Source organism: Puntigrus tetrazona, chromosome 18, assembly GCF_018831695.1.
Source record: "Puntigrus tetrazona isolate hp1 chromosome 18, ASM1883169v1, whole genome shotgun sequence".
NCBI classification, from domain to species: Eukaryota; Metazoa; Chordata; class Actinopteri; order Cypriniformes; family Cyprinidae; genus Puntigrus; species Puntigrus tetrazona.
Genome location: NC_056716.1, coordinates 548,341 through 566,721, shown reverse-complemented (window position 1 = coordinate 566,721; position 18,381 = coordinate 548,341). Strand labels below are relative to the sequence as shown.

Here is an 18,381-nt window from a genome sequence, read left to right as displayed (position 1 = left end):
ATAATGGATAATGTTCCTTTTAAAGCCAGACTCATGAAACCAGTGAAACACCTCAGTCGCTTTTTAATTTAGATATTTTAATCACATCAGGCAGTGCTTTATGGAAAATACTTAAGCTTTATCATTCCTCAATAAATAAAAATCTATAGCCTAAACTCAAGATTTAGTAAAACAGACATTCAAGTTGGAGTTGACAAAAGATCTAACAGAAAACATATTAGAAAAACAATTTAAAATAGGTCCACAGTGTTTGTTTGAATCAACCCTCAATGTCACTTTCCCGCTCTTTTTCATTAATGCTCTGATGCACCGAATGGACACGAGCACTAACAAAGCAGATTGTGATCGTTTTGAACTGAGACAGGACTATTGTTTGATCTAAACAGTGATATAACACCCTTTGTCTCCTACTCAATGAATTGTTCATTACATAAGGCACAGTGATGCATTGTGGGTATTAAATCAGCACCGAAATCTCATCCCTTAACAGAGGAGGTACATTCTTGCTGTTCAAGTTCAATACAGTTGGTCACAGTGTAATTTTTCCATCAGTGTAAATAGTAAGGCAACAGTTTTGTCCGTCTCGACGAGCGGTAGTGAGATCCATGATGCAGCAGTCCACTTTTGAGCACTTGTGGAGACGTGAAGTCCATTGATCTGGTCTTTTCTGGCAGTTGAGATGCTGGTGCATAGAGAGTTCTTACCGTACAGATCCACGACAAGGTTTTAAAGAGCCCAGAGGAAGCGGGCCATCTGTAATTCCTTAAATAAATTCCCTTCTGGCTAGAATTTCATCACATTTAATGAACGTCATGAACAATCTGTTGAAGACAATAGAACAAGACAGTTGGCGAGAAAGATGAGGACATGTTCTTCAGTCTTTTCTGTCCAGTGTATTGAACAGTTCCACCACACACAAACAAACGGCCACATGCACAGACTAGTTCAGTCTGGTTCCTTTCGTTTATCTTTGTTCAGCTTCAGTTCATCCATTTTCTCCTGTAGGAGAGAACTAGGGGCAGATGAACCTCGCACCCTTGCCGGTAGCGTAGCGCTCTGGGATGATAAGGCAGGCAGGTAACGTTAGTCTCAGAAGATGCTACCCAGTCTCGCTCACCAAATTAGCTTTCTATGAAGCATATTATAAATGCATCCATCATACTCGTTGTGAAAATATGTAAGGAATTTATGTTAGTTGTTTTACGGCAATACCTTTTCAAGGGGTGGGTGTTGTTTCTGGGAAGGGAGGCGATCTTTCCGTTTGGCCACCGGTGTCCAAACCCCCGGGTCCGTCTGAGTGGACCTGTCGGATAGTGTGGCCTCGGCGTCGCTGTCTGATGAAGTTTGGCCTTTAGAGTGTTCGGATCCATTTCCATTAGGAAAGACAAATGTTTCCTCTTCAGAACCTGATTGGAAGGTCGGGAAAGAACCGATAAATCATCTGCCAGCTTTACATTTCATTTAAAACGTTGGGGGTTTTTTTATGCTAGTGAGTATTGATGACGTTCTGCACTAAATAATCTTCTCTCCAACCGAATTTTTTCGAGAAATACCATTTAGAGTCGAAAGCAAGCAGCAACCGTTCCACAACCATGTAGGGTATTTATTATAATATTTTGTCATTCGTAATTGGGGTCTGATAGCCCCTCCCCTTTGAATATAATTAAATCTGCTGCAGTCGAGTGCATGAAGTGTCCAGCATTCCATGCTTTGTTCTTCGACAGTTTAAGTGTATACAAACATCGTTTATACAAACAATTAGTTTTTCTTCCGCATCTTTATATGCTTAAAATCCTGCTGTCAAATGATTAACCAACCGAAATAAAGGTTTTTGTTTACATAATATACGTGCGCTGTGTATATTTATTATGTATACATAAATACAAACACATACAGTATATATTTTGAAAATATTTACATGTACGTATTTCTATTATATACAAATGTTTAATATATAAACAACGTTTTTCTTAAATATAAACAGGCATATGTGTGTGCGTCTGTATATATATATATATACACATAATATTCAAACATATTATGTGAACAAAAACTTATTCTGTACGTGATTCATCGTTTGACGACACTAAATTATTAGCGTTATTTTATTTTATTCGTTTTACTAAATTATTTATTGTACAACAGCATACTTCAAATGGCAGAAAGAGTAAGAAAAGCGTGCTAGTATGCCATTTCACATTTAGCCTGGCTATTTTGTAAAGTTTTCAAACATAAGCAGGCTTTAATAAATGCCTACCGATTTCAATCTCGTGACATGACAACATGCAAGTTTCACAAGACGGCAATTTTATAAAGTTTCACGGTCTTTAGCGAGCTCCAAAGCACATCATGCAAAAACCCCAAAAAACTCACTCCAGCTGTTGCCCTTAGTGTGGAGGCCTGATACGGGGCCCGGGGTGCAGGGACAAGAGCTGCTGGTCACCTGGAACCTCTTCATACACTCCATTCCCACCACATCCTTACAGTGCTTATGACAGTTTACTCCACAGTCTGCAGACAGAGAGAGAGGCAGCATGGGTACGATGGTCTGAGCTGACGGTGTACAGGAAACCCATTGATCAGTACTGCATGTACTAACCTTTGCAGTGGTAGCCTTGTTTTATGACTCCCCATAACTAATGGAAAAAGAGAGGAAAAGGTTAGGTGATGTACAAAGTCGAGTCGGAAACGGAGAAGTGCGTTTAAACACTCACAAATCCTCCGCAGGTATCGCAGAACGTGGGCCTTTTGTACGTGGTCTCATGGAAGTTGTGAAGGTTGTGGAGGTTGAAGCCGAGTTTAGCGCACACCGACATCCCACGCATGAAATATGAAGTGATTTCCTCCCTACTGATCTCCCCTTCCCTGAAAATAACAAACAGAGCATGATGGACTGTATGGAAAACAATCAGGCCTGAAAAAATTCACAGGGAAAAATACTGTTCTAGTCGCATTTTTTACAGTAGTTTAGATCAGTACGCTGAAAATGATATATATATAAATAATAAATAAAAGAGCTGTGTAAATTAAGGTAAACGGTGTTTCAAAATCCTATCATTTTTAATCAGGATATCATTCTTGGGGTTAGAAAGCCTAAGCTAGATTTTCATGACCTAAAAAAAAAAGAAAATTCAAAGGTCTACAGGGGTCCTCTGTGATATTTCCTGTTTAAGTTTTTCTTTGTCACATGACAGCAGAATGGCTTCCTGTATGTTGGTTTCATCACACTGACTTTGATTCGGCTTCACTTCAACTGCTTTTGATAATACAATAAATAAATAAAAATTGATTACCGGCTTACGCTTAGCTTTTATATAAAAGTTGAATTTAGAAACAGAAAAAGGTAAGGGGTTTGGGTTGGTCGGTTTATTTATTTGTGTATTTTTATGATTTTGTGTGTGTATGTGAGTGCTGGTTTTTGTGGTTTATGGGGACACAAATACGTTTAATGACATGGGTGACAGAGGTCTTGCACTTTGAAGGTGGTTTATGAGGACACTGCAAATGTCCCCATAATTCAAAAGGCTTAAAAAACATACTAAATGGTGTTTTTTTGAAAACCTAAAAATGCATAGGTTTAGGTGTAGGGCAGTTTACAGTATAAAAACCGTTACGCCTATGGAGAGTCCTCATAAACCACAAATACCAACGTGTGTGTGTGTGTGTGTGTGTGTGTGTGTGGGAACTTTCTATTCTCCAAATAATCCTGATAAAGATGGCATCCCTGAAAATACGGAAGCCACCTTTACACAATCGTGACTGACGATAACAAGAAAATGTTTCTCAATGCTTCTGAAATCAGCACAGTAGAATAATTTCTGAAGGATCACCTGACCGCTGCAGAATATTCAGCTTTACGTACCAGGAATAAATAGCATAAAATCCAAAACAAATTGCAACAACGTTGACCAAATAAATGATTTGCGATCGAGTGAACGCAGCCCCGGCGCTCATGCGAGATTTCAAAAAGCAAAGCGGCCCCGAACTCTTAATCGAAAGTGTAAAAAATCGGTTTCAATTCTGTCAGTAACACAGCCCTGCTTGTTCTCAGTAGTCACATCTGAGCGTAAAAAAAGAGCTCGTCTCACCTATCGCTCTCGTGTGTGCAGAAAGAGAAGGGGAAGTTTGCAGCGATCTTCTCAAAGTCCTCCAGAGAAATGTAGCCGTCCATGTTCAAATCATAATTCTTCATGATAGACTGTAGGGGGCAACAAAATCATTGTGACCGAATGGCACTGACTTCTAAAATTATCAGCCCGTGTGACATTTTGGTCTCGAAGGGCCTACGCTCTGTTAAGGAAGTGAGAGCGGACAGCCAGGAACCGGCCGTCTCAGTCTCGCGCTAAGGAACTGGCCCTAAAAGTGGGAATAAACGCATGTTTCTCACTTACATCCACCATCTGCTTGACGTGTTTGGAGATGGTGGCGGGGTCCAGACGCGGAGTCACTCCCGATCCCCACTCGGCTACCACCGGGGGCTTCACCGGAGCTAAGGGCTGCAGAAAAAAAGGCCGGTTAGAGACCTGGCGGTTTTGTTCTGACGCTCGAGACCAGCGACCGAGAAACGCCGCTGTGAAAACGCTATACAGGTGTCGCTGGCTTATTTGTAAAACGCGAGCGCTGTCCCAGGCAGAGGCTTTATAGGAAACAATCAAAAAAAAAAAAAGCTTGTACGTAACAACACCCACACTGAAAGCGGCGAAGATAACGATCGCGCGTCTTTCAGCAGTGTGTCTTTTTTGTGGTTTTCTTTGAAGTGTGTCTGCACAAAGAGGAGCGCGCTGAGCCCTGTGCCCACACGTTAGCACGGGATACTCCCTGTCTATAAACGGGTCACGTACGAGGTCAGACTGTGCGAAAATACTGGCTGCAGTCGTACGTAAAACAAGTCAACGTTTCAATAAGTCTTTACGTGTTCGAAATTAGTGTTTACGTACTTTCTGAATAAAATCGGAGTGCTGCTTGTTTCTGATAATGCCAGGGTGATGCTCGAGGTTTCCAGGGTGTTGCTACGTGGATGCTCGCATGTCCCGAGTGGTTTTAAGGGCGTTTCTATATGGTTGAATGTGCTTCACGTAAAAAGAGCCCACCTATAGTTCACTATGATATGATGGTCCATATACTGTATAGGCTATAGGATACTTTGCCTATGTTACTGTCCGAGTGATTATTGCACTCAAAAATAACAGAATTTGAATTATATATATATATATATATATATATATTTTTTTTTTAACTTGAAAATATTGAATCATACAGGAAATAGTATACTCTTGCACTTTAAATAATCTGGGGTTTTTTTTACAGCGTCAAAAATAGTGTTGAACTAAACATCCTGATAAAAGCTCAAATTATGATATTTCTGCATTAAAATATCATACACAGACACACACTATATATATGTATGTGTCATTGTACACTGCAAAACTTATTTTTCATGCAGTAAATACAACTTTTATTATTGCAAGAATGTGCTATGTCTGTCCCGTTACTGTATGCATATATATATGTATGTATGTGTGCATAAGTTTGAAGGCCTCACCTGAATTTTGGGGTTCTTGGGCTCCTTGGTGTAGGAGAGCTCATATATCTCGTCCTCGGTGTAACACAAGTCTAGAGAAAGCTGTGGGCAAGGCGGGGCAGAACGGTTACACATGAGAGGACACCCACTGTTTGCAATCCACATCTCTCAGTAACACACACAAACAGCGGGGCATAACCGCAAAGATGAGGGCTGGGTTTAAAAACATACTCATTTAGACTTATAAATAGATGCAGGCTCTCTTTGGAAATAAAGGCGTGTTTACACGTTTCTTAATAGGCACAGGTATTCCATGTACTGATGGGGCCTAGTTAGGTATTGACCCACAACATGAGCCACAACAAACACTTCTGAGAAGAGAGGCTTTCCAGGAATACGTTCCTCTGACGGCAAGTCACTCTCCAAGCACTGTTTTCCCTCAGTCTCACCGTTAGCAGGTGCAGCAGGTCTTTGTTGGCCTCAAACGGCGGGGTGCAGTCATGGATGGCCAACAGGTCGCTGATGTTGCTGTATAAATGCTGCATTTTCCCCAGGTTGATCTTATCGTCCTCGAGGTAGTCTGGCAGCGCCTCGTTGAGGGAGATCAGGTCTTTGAGATGAACGCCCAAGATGGGCACCTTGAATCCAGTGCAGTCGTTGTATACGCGCCTGTAGTTTGAATAGTTGCTGTAGGACGACAGCAGCTCCGTGAGCTCACTGAGAGTCTGTAGGAAAACAACATTGTGTTATTTAGCACTTGGATTATATTGCAAAAACGGATCTTTTTTTATTGTTTTATTGTGTCAGTTAGCTGTATTTTTGAATTATGTTAATCATTTTGATTGAGGTTAGCATTTACTATTTACCTTTTCTATTTTCACCAAGCACTGCTTTGCCATTTTTCTTTGCCAAATGCCATTACCATTTATTTTTAATTGTTTTTTTGTTTTTTTACGTGATTCATACTACACTCGCAAAATCTGAAGAAACTTGCGCTGCACCTTGCTCAAGGGCAAACAGCAAGATTGTCGTTTCAATCCTGAATCCTTAAAATGTTACTCCACACCATAATGAAAACTTGGTCATTAATCACTCACCCCCATGTCGTTCCAAACCGATAAAAGCTTTGTTCGTCTTCAGAACACAATTGAAGATATTTTGCATGAAATCCGGGAGGCTTGTGACTGTCCTAGCAGGGCCTTTCGCGCCACAGGAACTATTTAATTGTGGTACTGCCCACTTTTTGGCGTGTTCGCATCGCAGGAACTAGGAATGATTTTAGTTCCAGGAACACTAAATTAGCTGATTAGTCTGAAATAGATCCAGGAACTATTGGTGATGTAAGTTTAAGCTGACTGGCAAAACGCGTACGAAAATGCCATTTTTTAAATCGCTGTGTAAACATTGTATCAGCTTATTACTATTTTTTTTTTATAAACGGCATTTACCTGAAGACTTTGTCTACTGCGTTTTCTGCTTCAGCCTTAATGGCATGTAGCGCTGCCAGCTGACTTTACGTTCTTTCTATATCGCTTGACGTATACGTCGGCATTCCATTCCAAAAACTCAACTGAATGCACTGGCAAAATGATACTGTAAAATAGTCCAAAAATGGTCCCAGGACTTCAATACTGTACTTTTAGTTCTGGATCTAAAGTGGTGCAAAAGGCCCTGTTGAATGCAGAGTAATGAACGCTTTCAAGGTCCAGATAAGTATGAAACACATCGTCAGAATAGTCTGCCATCAGTGGTTCAACCTTAACATTATGAAGCTTGTACGGAAACATTATGATTTTGTACGGAAAGAACATAAAAATACTCTTTTTGGGGTGGAGTAACCTTTTAAGCATTAACAGGTTTTTTTGCACCAAATTTGTGAAAAAATCTAGATTTCTGGCTCTAAAAGACACTACAATTACTAAAGGAAACAAATATTGAATATTGAAAACCGCAAAGATTATTCACTTCTAATTGCTTTTTTGATGACGATGTTAATCAATAGCTTTCGCGTCAATTTGAGGCGTGCATGATGGCAGTGGGTACGTACTGCATGTGATTTTTTTTCACAGCATGTGACCTCAAAGCATATATTGGCTTGCATGCGTTTCTAACTAACCAAAGAATCGATATAAAAAAATCGACGTACATCAAAAGCTGAAAAGATCAATGGCTTAAGATCGTGCCATTGGTTAAGCCCTTACAAAAACAGCTTCGTGAGAGGAAAAAAAGGATGTGGGCAGCAATTGCAGGGGTCAGACTGACCTTTGTGACATCAGAGGACAGCAGGCTGGCTGTGTCTTTGAGACGAGAGATGGAACTGTGACACAGACCTCCTATCACCGCCATCAGGGTATTGAAATTCTGTAGGGCTCTCAGCTTCTGCTCAGACGGGTACAGAAAAAAAAGAAAAGAATTGTACCCTTACATTCGTTCTGAATGCATGGCAACATTAAGTTACTTACATCCTCTTTCCTGTAAAAAGCACTTGTAAGCGACAGTTATGCAACAGTTCTCCCAAGTCATTTCCCAATACAGGAACATTAGTCTCAATGGCATTCTTATATCAGATGTCCTCACTATCACATTGACGCATTTGCTTATTTCCTAGGTGTTTTCTCCGGGTTGTCTTTTTTTTCGCACGTTGATGTTTATGTGGTTAAAAGCAGGGCAACATGCAAAGCACATCTGATGTAATCTTTTCCTCTGAGCTAACACATTAAGCGTTCAGAAATCCTTGGAGTGAGCTGTCTTACTGAGACGTCGATCATCAAAGCACATGACGAGCTGCAGCGGACTTTGAATGTCGTAATTAAAAAGAAAAACGTCATAAAACGTTTTTAAAAATGAGTCAGACACCTCACGAACAGTTATCACAGGAAACCTTGAAAACTAATTGCCCCAGGGTTATATTTTGTCATGCCAGGGCCTCTCTCTCTGCAGTATCGTACGTCAGCGTCTTTAATGGAAAGTTATGGCAGGCTTGTTTCATAGCGTTACTGAAACGTTTGTATTTCAACATGTGCTGCGCAGTTCTTTCCTTTTCAGAACCACAGTACATAACACGGCATCGGCTGCTCACTTTTGAAGTGACTTTGGTTGCGAAAGTGTTCATACAATTCATTGGACTTAAAAAAAAAAATTAACTGAACTTTATTGTAAGTTTAAAAATATGTAGTTTAACTTAAAACTGAAGAAATGGTGTAAAGTCATTCTCATTCAGAAACTGCTTGTAATTTCACAATTAAATACAATAAAATGGCAACCCTGCCAATGCTATATTCAAAACTGCCAGTCAGCAGCGGTGATAAATTACGGTTAAACCGTTATTGATTAGATATTAATTAAATTAACTGTGAATTATAGGTCATTTATTGTAAGTTTAAAAATATGTAGTTTAACTTAAAACTGAAGAAATGGTGTAAAAGTCATTCTCATTCAGAAACTGCTTGTACATTTCACAATTAAATACAATAAAATGGCAACACAAAGAGAAAGACTAAAATATAATTTTCTTGTAAAATGTACATTTATATATTTGGTGTTGGGGGTTGGTGTATGTCATTTGATTATTTGTATTTCCTGAATGGAACAATGCGTGTGTTTGTAAGTACCTGTGCTACATGAATGAACTTGGTGAAGACCTCTGCTCTCTGCTGTGAGGTGTGTTTGTTGAGGATCATGAGCTGGACCCACTGGGAGACTCCGTTGCAGAGCACGACGGAGCGCTCGAGCGCCGGATTATTCCTCACAGAGCCATGGACCACGTAACTGCGGTAGTCCAGAAACTAAAGTGACACAGAACAGCAACGGGAACAGCTGAATCTGAAATCCAGATGTGCTATGCGCTCACGAATGCGATCGGCAAGACATAACGATCCTCTGATATGAACCGACACGTCCAGGTATGAGTACAATGGGTGTGATGGTGGTTGTTTTATTAGTCAGCTTCAGCGGTATGAGGCTGTGCAGTCACTGCAGCGCTGTACTGAGGTTAGACCGTCAGATAAGAACTCACTTTGCACTAGCAACATCTGGTCAGAGAATCTGAGTCAAACCGTTTCGAGCCTTCTGGGTGAGTGACTTACTGAGACGTTGCAGAAGTTTTTGAACTCCAGGTAGCTGAGGTGTTCGGCCATCTCATCTGGTTCCATGTGGTCGAACAGCAGGGAAACTTTCCTTTTCTTTACAGAGGGAGAGGGAGTCTGGGAAACATTCACTGGAGGATTACTGCTTTCAGACATAGTGATGGACAAACAGAAACCAAACAGAACATCACAAATCTGATAGGTCGGGAACAAATACAGTCAATACAGTTCAAAGACCTGTCACAGAGCACAAAATCATTTTTGCTATTATGGATTCTTTGGAAATTATTTAATTATGTGTGTGTGTGTATATGTATATATATATATGTATGTATATATGTGTGTGTGTGATTTTAATATTTCAATTTTGAATAAAATCACAATTTATTATATTATAATAATTTATATATTTTCTGTAATGTCACACAAATGCAATATATGAATATAAACATGCATATATTCAAGAGAAAATATAGACTTTAATATATTATGATTATTATAATATAATTTTATTATAATTATGCATTATAGATATTACCTGTTTGTTAAATATAATTTATGTTTATACAGCAGTTATTGCTTATGTTACATATTATCACTGTTATAATATCTATCCATTCATCCATCTCCATATAGTGCTGTCAAATGATTAATCACATCCAAATAAGATTTTATTTACATATATGTGCGTATATTGTTTATATATTCATTTTATTTATATAAAATATAATAATATAAATGTATGTACACGTAAATATTTTTCTAAATATATATTGTATGTGTGTGTGTTTGCATATACATAATAAATGTGCACGGTGCACAAACAAAAACTTTTATTTTGGATGTGATTAATACTGTATGGTGTGTGTTTAATACTAAAGCTATATAAATCTCAAACGTAAAACTCACTTGTATGGAGTAATGATGCGGTGATCGGGTGGACCGGTTACGTCGCCCCTGACCAGAGCCCAGAGATCTCCCATGACTTTTTCTAACAGAGGATCCACCTCAAACATTATCCGGAACTGATTAATCCACTGCCTGAGACAGACACAGAAGCAGCAGAGGACGTGATTTCTTTCATTCATGCTGGCATGTTTAGACGCACGTGTGAATGCTGCGGATCCACCGACCTGATCAAGTGGCAGATTTGTACGCGCCTCTGTTCCCTTTTCTCCGCAGGACAATCCTTATATGTTAACACAAGTCAAGGAAGAATCACGAAATAAAGAGGCCAAAGTAAAAGAGTCTTTGTCAGTGGGATTAAGAGCCGTGTGAATGATGGAGTGTCAGCTGCTCTGGGATCAGTGGGATAAATCATAGCAGTGGGGCTCGAAAAGGATATAGAGAAAGCAGCTTTTGGACAAAAATGTGTGATGGTACGACCCAGTTATGCATCATCAGGGTCATATGGACAAGCTGCGTCCCTCTGATCAGCTTCCCATCTGAGTCTAAAAAACAAAATATTTAGAATTAGAAGTAGTTTTTTAGTGGGATTTAAAATCAGATCCCAACTCCAAGTCTATATCCGTATTGTCCTTCTTAAGTGTGGCTTGGAATGCTTCTTCGTCTTGTTTCTTATATATTCTCTGCCCGTTAAAACAACGCACCTCTCCTCGTTTTGCCCGTAGGGAACAATCAAAATACTTAAATGTATTTGAAATCTATTTTTTTTTTACTGCTAAGCATGCTACGAATACATGCACGTATTTATATGCATATCTATATAAAAATATATCCTGCAGTTGTAGTTTTGGCAGACTAAACTGTTTATATATAATTTAAACATATTACTTTTTTACTGCATGAGTTTAGAAATCGTTAATCCTTAACAAAAATAGTGAATAAAGGCATTAGAATGTGTGAAAATAGGTGTCATTCAATTACTTATGAAGTGATCATTAGGAAAATGACAAAATCATGAATTAAGATGAAATATAAAGTACTCGCTGATATTTATGAACTCTTTAATATCAGCAAATGGCACAAATACATTGTCTATCTCTAGTCCAATTACTTGAGCGCATTTCAGCTAAAAAAGGCATAAGGGGACGATTAAAAAACAAATGAGAGAGAGAGAGAGGGTAGGCCTGCGAAACTGAGGCGCACAATCAGGCTTTGTCTCATTAGCATAGAGAGACAAACACATTCCCAGGCCCTGAATGCTAGCAAACCAAAAGATTTCTCTCTGTTTCTCTTTCTCTCTCCCTCTCTCTTTGACAAGAGCTGCTGTCCCTCTGTCCCTCACACTACTCGGCAGACTTACATAATCCGGCTGGCACATGGAGACTGAGAACGATGGGCGCATGAGGCCAGAGACAGGGCTGAGAACCCCACGAAAAAGTGGAATGTGGGAGATCTATGACTTAATGTTGTGACTTGTGATGTAAGGGGTGCTTCCTTTTACTACCCGTGAGTCAATATTTGGTGATGTTTTCTTCCTGAAAACGGGACCTGACAGATGTAAGCGTCTGTCGTGTAGCACGGGGGTCACTGATAGACAGACAGAGGGGCGAGTTGGACACTGACCGAAGCAGTGGAGGCAGCGGAGGATGAGTTCATCCAGGCTGGCGGAGCGGAAAGAAGAGTGAACCGGTGGACTTTGAAGAGCCCGGCTGATCTCATGAGGGCTGGGGCATGTCATCCTCCGTTGCACTGGTCTTCTGCACTTTATCACACTTCCTCCTTCCTGACGGGACTTCCTGCTGCTGGAGACACATTCAAAAAAGTTGAGTTTTGGGGTTTTTGTTGCTGCTCAAATACTCAACCCAGTCCCAACAGTGTACAGGTGTATTCAAACAACCGATGTAACAGACCGTACAGGTGTGGATGGGGCATGGATGCCAGCGTTTATTCAAATTGCCTCTCACAAATAAACAAAACAAAGTTTCCATAGCAACAGACAGTTTGCGTAGTTTATTCACTTGTCAGACCACAGATGTTTCGCAGTAACCGCTTGTCTTTAGCAGTCTAAGCAGCATTTTGATCTGTTCAATATTTGCGATGCTGAAGACTTCATCCGTGGTTCTTTAAAGCGACAGTTCACCAAAAAGGAACATTCTGTCCTCGTTTACTCACCCTCAAGACGTTCCCGACCTGTATGAATGTCTTATTTCTGCTCGACAAGAAAAGAAGATATTTAATACGAGTAACTGAAAAGTTGATGGTGACTATTTTTCCCTCCGTATCAGTGTCACCTGGTTACACACATTCTTCTAAATAGATAATAATAATAAATGCATGTCATGGGTTATATGCAAAGCTGATGAGATCTGGTCATGTGAAATGCTCTGTTTTGCTAAATCCATCCCCTAAATGCTACCACATGCAAGATATCAACAACTAACATGTCGGTCCAGTAACTTTTTTCAGATTTGACATTAGGTTTCACAAGTAGACATCATAAAAATAGTCATGGTCTAATACTTTAAGAGAGAGGCAAGTCATAATATTTAAGGGTGAGAAGCTCGTAGAGGCATGGCCCTTTTGACTTGGACCAATAAGTAAACAACTGAAATGTCCAAACAACCAGCTAAAACTGAAATGACTGTACTTAGAAATGGCCTAGCATCCAGCCAAAACATACCAACAACTTAGTAAACTGCCAAAACACACCAATGTGAATGCAACCCATTTGAAATGCCCTAGCAACCATCCAGAACACCTTAGGAATCAGCTATGAATACCCTTTAGCAATCAGCCATAACAACTACTTAGAAACATACTAAGGTATTCTGAGTGGTTTCTAGGGTGTTTCTAAGTGGTTACTAATATGTTCTGTTTGATATCAGTAAACTGCAGTCTAGTAAACTGTCATAACAACCAAAAACTAATTAGAAATGCCTTGACAACCACTTAGAAACATCTTAGAAACACTCGAATAAACAGCCACAACACTTCAGAACCACCTTAGCAACCACTTATAACTGCCCTAGCAGCCTGCCAGTAAACCTAGCAACGGCACCATGCTAAAGCCCCCTCAGAAAACCTTATAAGCGACGGAACAGCAAAACCCTAGCAACCAACTTATCACTTTGCTGTGAGTTTCACACAAGCGAACACAGGGAGTTTGACTGACAGGCAATCTGACCAATCATTTTTGCCCGACCACCAAATCAGATAGAAGGGATTACCGCTGGTGGACGTGAACTTGAAAAAATGTCTTGACGTATTTAAATAAAATACCTTTTGACGTTCATTCGTGTTTATTTTATGCTATAACACGTCGGACACAGCATAACAGTGGAACTTTTGCAAAGGCTCAGATGTTCAGATCAAAACCCGCAGGTATGTTTACTTCAGATTAGAAATGAAATGCTCCGACATCCTTCTTACATCCACTGAAGCCTTTGACATTATACCCGAGAGCGAGACACCTTCCCCTTGAAGTCCTATGCACATGTGTGACCTGCAAGCCCTACCGGTAGATCAAGTGTGTTGATGTTTATATATTATAAAGCTGTGTGTTGACATCTGCCACCCTATACAGGAGGTGTCACTATTCAGGCCTCAATGTCACAGGAAGAGAGACAGTTAGAAAGTGTAGATAAGCATCTCTACCTCGCTGCTCTGCTCTGTATCTTGTCAGTCAGTCGCACAAAGAGAACAACAAGCGTAACAGTCTGAAAACTCACAGCCGCTGCGTGACTTATAGGTACGAAGCACAACGTCAGATCTTATAGGTGTGCTTTTCTGACTTGGACATCGAGCTGTGTATGCGACAGCATCAGCGAGAATCACTGTGGTCTGTGACGGCAGTGACACGAACAGGAAGCTGGCCGCGAGTGCAGAGAAGTAGCGATGAGTTCTTAGAACGTCCAAACCCCTCCTAACCACTCTCTCTCTCTTCCTCCTGCACCAGTGTCCAGTTCGGCACACTCGTTTTCGATTCTCTCCGCGCACAGACTGACGTTTACCTTCTCACCTCATTAAGCGACCCAAGCACCTAACCGCCGAAATCAGGCCCACACAAACAAGCACTCCGGACAAGGGCGAAAATTCGAAGCGTGTAGACCAGGAAGCGTGCACACGGCCTTCATAAAATGCACCTCATATTTCCTTCTCTTCGGGTTCTTTCTATTTCTGACAGGCCCGAATATTAAACATGACTTCGATATGCAAATTCCCCATCGTATTTTCACCCCTCTCTCTCTCTCGCGTGCTTATTTGCATCAACCCGCTCTACAGCTGAAGACAATGCACAATACACGCTCTGCAGCTCTCTCGGGCCTGAGAAAAGCACGCTTGCACATGGATGTAGGCTCACGCATACAGTAAACAAATGAGGGAAAATGCTCTCGGTTAATGTAAATGAATTTGTGAACAAGCCATAAATGCAAATTTATATGCAGCGTGGAATCAGCTAGGGCATGTTGATTTCAATATTTCGATAACGATATAATAATGATATTATAAAGGTGCAACTACGATTCTCTTTGTTTGTTAGAACATTGAACATCGAACTCAAAAACTCTATTATATTTAACAGTGTCGACTTTATGTACATTTTTTTTAGATTCAACCTGTCAGAGGATGCATCAACGTGTTTGATATTTTGAGATTTTCGACGTTTCTTCCTAGCAAAGACGCACACGTTTCTATGCGAGCTTATTGTTTTTGGAACAACTTGGTCTGGCAATGTGCGGTCCTCCATCGCACAGTTTTTCCTAACTACTTACTAATCCTAACTATTTACAGTCAACAAGTGTGTGATGCCTAATATTTTTGAATCTCTTCAGTTTTTTTGAACTCGGCAGTGTATTCCAGGCTTTAGTGATGTGGTTTCATATCGCACAGTTGCGACTTACGTCTGGTGATATACGTTTGTTAAACAATCGCGTAATTACTCGTATATTGCTGTTTTGCTTTAAAGGTGAGGTCACTTCAGTGATATTTCAGCGGACAAAAAGGTCACTTTCAAACCAAGCAGCTTTCCTTGCATGACATAACTGAACATCAGGTAAATCTGCATGGGACACTTTATCGTCTCCATTAATAGTCATCGCTGATAGTCATTAAAAGTCATCAAAATTAGATTTTGCCGAAGCAATTTCACAAAACAAATCTAATGTTAATGCATATATCACCTTGATTCTTTTCACAACACATATTCATCTGGAAAAAGCTACGCGCGCTGTTTATAGAGCGCTAAACGTATGATTTTGAGACGCAGCGTGATTTGAAATGACACCCTGCCATTTAGTATCATAATCCAATGAAACAGTTGCAATCGTACAGTGTATTAGCGTTTCAGCCATGCATAGCACCTACTCTCTCACTTTCTCTTCCTCTCCTCCTGCAGCCTTTGCTCTATTCATGTCATTCAGAAAACAACTTCTCCTTTCTCTTTGGAAATCCCCCCAACATCCCCCTACCCCATCCCTGCCACAGTAGCCAGTGTTTTACTCCCAGTTCCTGGCTACATCTCCAGCTCCATTACCCTACCCCCAATCCCTCCTGCCTCCTGCTTTCTCCTCATCTCCCTCTTTTTCCTTTTTTCTGTCTGCACTAACAAACACACACACAGTCAGGGAACATGCAAATTCCTGCCTTTCTCTCGTTAATTGATTAATTGATGCCAGAGCCATTTGAACGCCTTGTTTGTCGCCCACCGTTGCTCTATCTCTTTCTCCGCACCCACTCCATCCCTGCTCCATGTAGCTATAAATGTCAGACGTGATGACAAAATATGTATATTTGATACAACATGATAAATGTTTATATATAACAATACATTAAGTATATATATATATATATATATATATATATATATATATATATATATATATATATATATAATTTATTGTTCTTTAAATGTATTTAATTTATGTATTTAATTATGCCTAGGCTACACATTATTACCCATTATTTCTGAAATCTGAATATGAAATATTAAACATTAAATATCAAACATTAGATTATATTAAAACCTGCCGTACTAAGACTGATAGCATCACTGTCACTGCTAACTTTGTCATTTCCAAGCAATCAGATAAGACCTCTGAGATAACATGCACAAAAGAGACGCCCCCAAAAGCTCCTAGTCAGAGCTATCGATTTTACCGTTCTCACTTAGCTTCATGTGATTTATCTTGTGATACCAGTAATTCTAGACAGGCTGAGTTTGTATGTATACTGACACTCTCCCATGTAGCCCATCATATTCAAATCTGACTCCATATGTAGCGTTGGCTAACTCACTCATTAAGTTTTAAATGAGTTGACACCAGCAATGTTTCTTCACAACACCAACCATTATGTTCCTGCTAATGCCTCTTATGTACTGTAAACACAACGAGCGAACATACCTCTATCCACAACAGGTCACAGGAGAATAACTAGGTCAAAAGCAATTCATCTCCCTAGTGTGAAATCCCCTCTTAAAGATCACAGACAGGCACCACTGCTACTTCACAGCATACACATGTGAATCTACATCATCTTGCAAATGCAAACCTAATCTGAGCCCCATCGGGAGAGTCTGAATGATGAATGTGCAGTTTGAACCGTTTTGAGAGTGACTAGTCTGTCTCTCTCGCAGAGAACTGAAACCTAAACACAAAGTTCTGAAGAACATGAGGAGAAACCACAGCTTTGTCAGATAACCACAGTGTTCACTTTGCAGTGCACTGCAAAATGAGGCACAGACAGACTTATCAAACCTCAAATGTGCATTAAACCCAGTGACACGAAGGACTAAAGCGGATTTTTGAGTTGAGTCGACGTCAAATCATTTCTAAAGAGCATGAAGTCCTGTCAAAGCGCAGTCAGAATTGAAAAGACAGTCAGAAGTATGTACCTCTTAGACTCCTTGCGATTCATGGTGTCTACCGGTGTCCTGTCGGTGTCCCCCGGGCTGCTTAAACCTTTACTTGTCCCATCGGGTATCTCGCAGTCTCTCTCCTCCAGCCAGAGGTACTAAGTGACCTCTTACAGGCTTGGGAGACGTACAGTGGCTCTTCAGTCACGGCTGTCAAAACGTAAAACCTGAAAACCAGCTGCTGCGGCTCAGAGTTTTCTCTCTCTCTCTCTCTATCTCTCTTTCACTTACTCACTCGCTCGCTCACTCTCTCTCACACACCCCCTCTTTTCTTTCTCTCTGAATATTACCAGAGAATGTGAACCACAGGGCACAGAGTTAACCAAAACAATAAATAAAAGAACCCCTATTCGACGGCAAGGCATTAAAAATAAAGAAAAAAAATTCAAACTGTAGACTCAAAAAGCTGTCAAAATCAGCACGATCACAACAAACAGCTAACTGCATTCAATACAAACAAGTCCCTATTTGAAATACAGGCACTGGCTCTGACGGATAGGGGAACTGTCATCTGTGTGACAGAGGGAGGGGAAAAAGTGAGCCAGAGAGAAGGGAGGGAGGGCTTGAGCTCTTTTGAAAGTGACAGCGAGTAAAACGAGTGAAAAATCATTAAAAGACTGACAGGGCATCACAATCAGAAATCAGACTGTTCTCATTAGCCTCCCACATGTGTGCTTTTACCCATATTTCAGCTTTGTTTTAGTCTGTACCAGTTCCTTGCCTTTAGGCTATAGGTAAATGAGCAAGCCGGGTGTGTTTTCCGCAAATTTCCGCGTACAAGGTGTTACAAGTAATAGCTGCGTGTCTGTACCTGCTGTATCTGCTCATTTGTTAGCCTTGGGTCTGTTTTTAGTAGTCTCCATCCCTTCTTTTTCTCTCTTTAACAGTAAGGTAGTGTCTCCAGGGTTGAATCCCTCCACGTGCAGCTGGAGCGGGACGCTGAAAGGATGCCTTGT

The 18,381-nt window shown here is 40.4% G+C and overlaps 1 protein-coding gene across 7 annotated transcripts; it reads right to left on the bottom strand.

The window, feature by feature from the left end:
• Nucleotides 1–56: 56 nt before the first annotated feature.
• On the bottom strand, nucleotides 57–17,905 carry rasgrp4 (RAS guanyl releasing protein 4). 7 transcript variants are annotated; one of them, XM_043264643.1, is made up of 17 exons: nucleotides 17,405–17,905; nucleotides 12,136–12,311; nucleotides 10,952–11,057; nucleotides 10,740–10,802; nucleotides 10,516–10,647; nucleotides 9,607–9,751; nucleotides 9,133–9,306; nucleotides 7,784–7,900; nucleotides 5,971–6,246; nucleotides 5,543–5,623; nucleotides 4,392–4,496; nucleotides 4,089–4,198; nucleotides 2,715–2,865; nucleotides 2,600–2,636; nucleotides 2,374–2,511; nucleotides 1,213–1,406; nucleotides 57–1,056 (listed from the first exon to the last, which is right to left on the bottom strand). In XM_043264643.1, exons 1-17 carry the CDS (start codon nucleotides 17,425–17,427, stop codon nucleotides 946–948), a joined length of 2,139 nt encoding a protein of 712 aa, XP_043120578.1. In that variant the 5' UTR covers nucleotides 17,428–17,905; the 3' UTR covers nucleotides 57–945. The 7 variants fall into 7 exon arrangements, with proteins under 7 accessions (XP_043120578.1, XP_043120579.1, XP_043120576.1 ...); XM_043264644.1 differs by having other exon boundaries at nucleotides 57–1,129; nucleotides 12,136–12,314; nucleotides 17,405–17,904; XM_043264641.1 differs by having other exon boundaries at nucleotides 12,136–12,314; nucleotides 17,405–17,904.
• Between the last annotated feature and the right edge of the window lie 476 nt (nucleotides 17,906–18,381).